This window comes from Cryptotermes secundus, unplaced genomic scaffold (assembly GCF_002891405.2).
Source record: "Cryptotermes secundus unplaced genomic scaffold, Csec_1.0 scaffold1688, whole genome shotgun sequence".
NCBI classification, from domain to species: domain Eukaryota; kingdom Metazoa; phylum Arthropoda; class Insecta; order Blattodea; family Kalotermitidae; genus Cryptotermes; species Cryptotermes secundus.
In genome coordinates this window covers 333,958-341,165 of record NW_019734346.1, presented here as the reverse complement: position 1 = coordinate 341,165, position 7,208 = coordinate 333,958, and the positions used below count along the sequence as shown (strand labels likewise).

General features: G+C 38.7%; 1 protein-coding gene across 3 annotated transcripts in view; it reads left to right on the top strand.

The window, feature by feature from the left end:
• LOC111868714 (5-oxoprolinase) overlaps positions 1-7,208 on the top strand; it is a 62,357-nt gene that overhangs the window by 3,241 nt on the left and 51,908 nt on the right. For all 3 annotated transcript variants that reach the window (XM_033753145.1, XM_023859630.2, XM_033753146.1), the window contains exons 2-3: positions 2,610-2,801; positions 5,929-6,185. In XM_033753145.1, the coding sequence (XP_033609036.1) occupies positions 2,610-2,801; positions 5,929-6,185 (449 nt within the window). The remainder of the gene's footprint in view (positions 1-2,609; positions 2,802-5,928; positions 6,186-7,208) is intronic.

Here is a 7,208-nt window from a genome sequence, read left to right as displayed (position 1 = left end):
ATCATATAGTTCTGTAATATAATTTTCCCAAATTTTCAGCACTTTCCTCTAATCTATTATTCTATTCCCCTGGGAGTCTTTGGTGTCAGTATTTTGAATCCCATGATTCTCTTTTCATCCTAGTTCTTTTGTCTTCATGTACATCAAATCAAAACGTCCTGTTCTTTGAAATTCTATAATCTCATTACATATCTTCTCAAGATATTCCTTTTTGGCCCTGTCCGTGGCTCTTTTCAATTCATTCCTCAGTCTCCTGTATTTCCTCCTGCCTTCTTCATTGTTGACATTCTTCCATTTCCTTCGCTCCTCCATTTTACTCATCATCTCCTGTGTAACCCATGGTTTTCTTGCTATCTTCTCAACTTTACCAACCAAATCACTGATAGTATCTAACATGCATTCTTTTATATTGTTCCACTGCACTTCAGCATTTCCGCTTTCACCTTCAATTGCACCAAGTTTCTCTTCTGGGGTCTCCTGCACGCTTTATCTTTGAGGATATAACTTCTCCAAATCCCATCTAGGTCTGCGCTTTTGAAATCTTATAATTTTCTTCAACCTGGTTTGGAACTTGGCAACCAGTAAGTTGTGGTCAGAGTCAATATCTGCCCCAGTCAGCGTCTTCACATCCTTCACACTGTTTCTGAATCGATGTTTCACGAGGATTTTTATATTTTTAGACAGCAGATGAGAAGACAAAAGGTTCTGGACCGAATGGTAGCAAGCTAAAATTTTGATTTAGGTATTTATCAGCAGCAACAGTATTAGCTTCTTGTTCTTTCTTAGTAATACTAGTTTTGCCTACAGTGCATATGGATTTCTAGTTATTACCAGTAAGAAATGGGAGTAGCAGATTCTGGGTTTTTATTGTAACGTGTGTGTGTGTTTGTACATGTATATGCATGCATCCATAAATGTACTTACAGGTTGAAATTAAATTCCCGCATAAGCTCCCAGTAGTGTGATTCCTTGCTGAAAAGAAGGTCGAAAATATTGTACAAAATAATGTCTTGTGACATTAGTATATGTCACCATCAAATGGTGCAAGCTATCAAATAATCATGAGTATCGTGTAGTTGCAATAATTATTTGAAGTGGTTGGTGTCCATTTTAAGATAGGCAGCCAGTGAATTTTATGTTTTTTGGTCTTGAGGACAAAATGAGCGTGGGAGTACCATAAAACATATTTAAGAAAAATGCTAATTATTACCATCTGTCATTTATGTATTGTCATTCATTAGGGCATTGCAGTATTGTGGAGCTGTTTTAAACATTAACCCCTCTTGAAGAAAGCAGTCTTCTGGGATGTGGCACTGTGTAGATGTGGTGTTAATTGACGTTTTGGAGGAACGTATCACCTCCGTCTTCAGGGTAGAAGGAAAAATAAGAAAATCTGCAAGTGAAGAAACAGTGAGAGCAGCTGCAAGCAGACCAATGTTGGAAATAAACTCAGCTATATGAGAGCAAGGAAGGAAGGGGACAAGTCTACATGGGAATCAGTGGAGAGGGGAAGGGTCTGGGACAGGAGCAAGGTTAGAGCAGGTATATGGGATATTGTGTCAGGAAGGAAAAAAGCAAGATTAATGGGAGGGCATTAACCCTTATGTTGGGGGGGGTGCTATGTGAGTTGGTTGTGGACTGTGTGGCCTTGTGGATCTGGCGTCATGTCCCCGGGAGGGGGGGTTAGGGAACAGATGAGAGGCTTCCATGACTTGCTGAGAGAAAACCCCCCCTCCCTGTTCATATTGTCTGGGTGGAGTTCAGTCTCAGTGACTTCCCAAATGATGCGATCCATATATCAGGTCTTGGTGGTGAGGATGAAGGTATTCTGAAGCTGAATGCGGTGTCCCAAATAGATGCTGTGTTCAGCTACAGCTGACTTGTCTGGATGTGCCGCTGATGCTCCTTCAACCTCATGTCCACGGAGCAGCCTGTCTGCCCAATATAGACCTTGATGCAGTCGTATGGAATACTGTATACACCCGGTGTCCTTAGTCTCAGGCTATCTTTGACCGGCCAGAGGAAACTGGATAATCTGTTGGGAGGCAGACCCACTGATTTGGTGTTGTGCTGGGACAGCACGCTGCTGATATGTTTGGATGTAGTCCCGACATAGGGAAGGAAGGCGACTGAGCCCGATTTATTTTCAGGCCGGCTGATCTTGGGCCGAAGGTTAAGAACTCTGTGGATCTGCCGGTTGTTGTATCCATTCTTCCTGAATACATCCCCCAGGAGCACCAACTCCGCATGCAGGCTGTCTTGATCACAAAGAGCTCTAGCCCTGTGCACCAATGTGGAAAGTGCAGCGTGCTTGTTGGAAGGGTGGTGGTGGGATGCAGCGTTAAGGTACAAACCTCTGCATCCCACCACCACTCTTGAATTTTTCAACCATTAAAGGATACACATTGTTATCTATATGTAACAATGTCCTTCCCAGTGCTCCCTTAATTCAAACAGTGTTTCTTGTTGTGTTTCTACTTTCAGATGTTTTGTGATAATAGGCTGCGAACTCTGTACAATCTGAACTGGATTCCAAGATAATGAGATTTTTAAACTTTTTGCTTATCTCAGATTTATTATTCAGAATGACAGATGTGATCTCATTGTAGGAGACAGGCATTCAAATGCCAGCCAATCATCCCATTGATGGGCGTTACATTGACTGGATCCGAATGGGCACAACAGTTGCTACAAATGCACTGTTGGAGAGGAAGGGTGAGAGGATGGCACTCCTGATCAATAAAGGTTTCCGGGATCTTCTTTTCATTGGCAATCAAGCAAGACCTAAAATTTTTGACCTGGTATGTATACAGTGCTTCATGCATGGAAATGAATTTGATTGTACTGTGCTGTAGTAGCATGTTTGCCTCAGAGCAGTGACTCTCATGTGTGGTAACCAGTTATTTTCAGGAACAGTTTGTAATGTTAGGCATAACCATAGTTGGGGTTCTCAGATTTTGTTTCATTATTTAATTTGTGTAAGTCCTGAATAAACGCAATACTGAAATCATTGCTTTGTCTTCTGGCTTCAGTATAATGACAACATGTAAAAATACTACCAATGTTTTAGAAAGATTTGCTGTTGTATTCTCTAGGGTACAAAATGTATTGAACAGTGAAAAATTCAAAATGTCCTCTGGTACCTAAATGTTATTTTACACATGTAATTCCTTATATAGTTATATGCTTGGAATAGAATTAAAATTGAATATGCCTAAACAAATTTCATTTTTATGATAATGTTGCAGAGTTTTTGATTGAGAACAGATGTGTTAAAGAGTGACCTGTTACAGAACTTTCTGATTGAATCCAGCAATATGATAATTTACTTTGCAGAAAAATGAGGAGAAATTCCAAGGAATTTGAATTTATGTTAATAACTGACATGGTTTATTGTAATGCTGTACTAATATTAACATATTAATATTTATTTTTTATTTTTCTTTCATTTATGTTTTTTTTTGCATAATATAGAATGCTATAAGAGCTGGGATAGTACAGTTGATACAGCGACTGACTATGGTCCGGATGACCAAGGTGTGGGAGTTCAAGTCCTTGTGGGGGCAAGATTTTTCACTTCTCCATGTTGCCCATCCAGTCTCCTATCCAATGGGTACTGGGGGCTCTCCCTGGGGGTAAAGCGGCCGGGACGCGAAGCTGACCATTCACCTCCAACTAGTGCCGAGGTCAAGAAAACGTGGGTCTATACATCCACTCCCCCCATATGTCTTCATGGCATAGTGTTTAATTAGTTAAGCACAGGGACAACTTTATGTTTACCTTTCCTTATATAGAATGTTATAAACTTTGTCATGATGTCACTATTTTTACAAAACTGAGCTTCACGCACCATATTTACTTACTTAATTTATGCATCTCCCACTTTTAGGCAAGAAATTTCAGAAGAAAAGATCCGTATTTATAACTTTTGGTTAAAAAGATATGAATGTAAGAAATTAATCATGTAAAATGTGACTTTGCGTACTGGTCATTTCACAGTTTATATAGTATCAATTCAAGCAGACATATTTCAAGGTTTTTGAAGTAGTGCACACTAACATTTATGTTTGATTCACTCATAGAATACAAGCATGGGGTCCTGCTGATATCCACAGTAAGGCAGCCAATCATGGATGGTTAGGGAGGAAGGGAAAAGGGAGAGGCTAAAGAGGGAACTGAAAACCTGTTGCATCCATATGCTTTTGATGCTGGCATGTATGCCCTAGATATTAACAGTGTAAGGAACTTCCAGATTGTGCTTGAAATAAACATTGGGTTTTCAGTCATCTCTTAGATTTCTTGTTTGTTGTAATTTTCTTGGATATTTGGAAAAACTTCCATTTTCTCCTCACTGTGAAATGTATTTGTTCGGTAATCAGGAATTTGTCTTAAGTTATCAGATATGTTCTATTCTTCTCTAATTGAAGAGTTCTGCTTTCTGGGATATAATACCATGTAGTCTGTTGAAAGTCGACTGATGTTTCAGAAGAACATCTTGTCTTCATCTTTAGGATCCAAGAATCAGCGAAGCAAGAAACCAGCATGAAAGCAGGTGGCAAGCAGTGCTTCAACACACTCCATGGTGTTATATCCCATAAGATAGTACTCTTCATACCCACCGCTGTGAGAACCTCAGATCCTACACGGCACTGTATCCCAGAAGACACAACTCTTCGTAACAACCACTGTGAGAACCTCAAATCCTACACGGCGCTGTATCCCAGAAGGTAGTACTTTACATAACCACCGCTGTGAGAACCTCAGATCCTACACGGCGCTATATCCCAGAAGACACAACTCTTCATAACAACCACTGCGAGAACCTCAAATCCTACACAGCGCTATATTCCAGAAGGTAGAACTCTACATAACCACCGCTGTGAGAACCTCAGATCCTACACGGTGCTATATCCCAGAAGACAGAACTCTTCATAACTGCCGCTGTGAGAACTTCAGCTCCTACACAGTGCTATATCTCAGAAGATAGAACTCCTCATAACCACCACCGTGAGAACCTCAGATCCTACACGGTGCTATATCCCAGAAGACAGAACTCTTCATAACTGCCGCTGTGAGAACTTCAGCTCCTACACAGTGCTATATCTCAGAAGATAGAACTCCTCATAACCACCACCATGAGAACCTCAGATCCTACACAGTGCTATATCCCATAAGATAGACCTCTTCATAACCACCACTGTGAGAACCTCAAATCCTCATCTTCTATAATTGTCTGAATTCTGATATGATCAGTTCTCATTTTACAAAACTTCAATATAACCCCTCTTGCTTTTGAGCGTGGTGTACTTTTTTGTCTGTGCCAGGCATTAACAGTTAATCAGAATTATTAAGATTAATTTATATTCTTGCTATTTAAAGGCCATAACTTATTTAACTGGTTCATCAGTTAATGCTGCTTTGACTCTTGTTTTATTACTTTCCGTGAAATGCTGATATTAATGTTTTACTAGTCCTTTTTCATAATCTCAGTTATTTATGAATGGGCTACTTGATTTATAGATTATATGTGCACTATTTTCCATTTCATTTTCATTATTGATTACATTTTTAAATGAATATCTCATATTGTATTTATGAACAGACTTTCACCTCTCTCTCTCTGTGTTGCAGCATTTGTGTTTGTCTGTTTTGTGGCACATCTCTTACATTCTTCACACTGTTGTAAGGTATATGACAAATCAAGGTTACTTCATTTGACCCACTGCATTGCTTCCATATTTATAAATAGTAAAATTATGATCATGACACTGATGTATGTAGTACATGGTGTGATGAATGTCTGAGTTGAAAATTAGATAATTGCAGATTATGTCTTTTCCATCATTATTGTCTGTTCTCCTTTCCATTAGTCCAGAAAGCCAAGAGTGTTTGCTATAATATGTATGTGTCTGTGTAAAAATTTTTCAGGAAATATTAACACCTGACGTTTTGTATGAGGAGGTAATGGAGGTGGACTGTCGAGTGGTTCCTGCACTACCTGGACAGTGCCTTTTAATGGGGCTTGGACATGGGGAGTGGTCAAATTGGCGCCATGCTACAGGAACTACAGGCGAGAAATTACTAGTGTGCCAGGAGTTGAATGAAGATACGCTAAGGAAGGACCTGATTGTTCTGAAAGAAAAGGGCATTAACAGCATTGCTGTGGTTCTGGCACACTCTTACATGTGTGTATAACTGGCATATGAAACTATCTTCTCATGTCGCTCAGATCAACAAGAGTTGGAAAATGCAATGTTATGGTTCTGTGGTCAATTTGTATTCTCTTTTACTTTTTATATTTCTTAAATTTGATTCATGTTATCTGAAGTATCTGTCTGGCATAAAATACACTATAAACCCTTCTCTAATGTGTATTTGTCCAGTGCAGATTTGCTTATACATTCATAATCAAGTGTAAATAATTATTTGTCAAAATCAGAAAATTTTACTTCGAATTGAGGTTCTGCATACATATACACATTGCTGAGTAGTGCAATTACAAGACAGTATGGCTAATACCCCCCTGCAGTCAAAGGTCACTTGTTTTTAAACACCAAACTAGGATGAAGATTAGATTTTAAAAGAATAAGTAAACTTTTTGGCTGAACTAATTTTGTCAATAAATGAGGGAAAGCCTGTTTCATTCACTACTGCTCATTCTGATCTGACATGCTGCTATTAAAACTCCATGCCTCTATAGTTAGCACCAGGGCCCGGATTTTGATGACATGTCATCTTTTTTTTTCCTTGTATCCTATGCAATGCCCTTAAACATATAAATCTCGGATATAAGCTGCTGCTTACAGAAATGTAAATTTTATAGGTATTTTTTTTGTCATTTTTTGACATTTTTAGGTTTAAGGTCATTTTTTCATTTTGGGGGTAATTTTTTGGTAAATTTTTGGACTTTTAAGGGTATTTCTTGTCATTTCTGGCCATTTTAGGGAAATTTTCTTCATATGTTTTCTGAAATGTGAATAACATGGAAGCGAAGTGTTCTTTCTTTTCTCCTTTAGGTCATTTTTCTGGATTTTTTCAGTCATTTTATAGGTCATTTTTTAATATTTTCATGTCATCAAAATTCGGGCCCTGGTTATCACCTTCATTACTTTGTTGTACACTTGATCTCTGCTGTCCTGTAGCCAGCTGAAAATGTGTGTCAGTTAAATGAACTGTCTGATAATATTTCTGATACAAATGACATACCA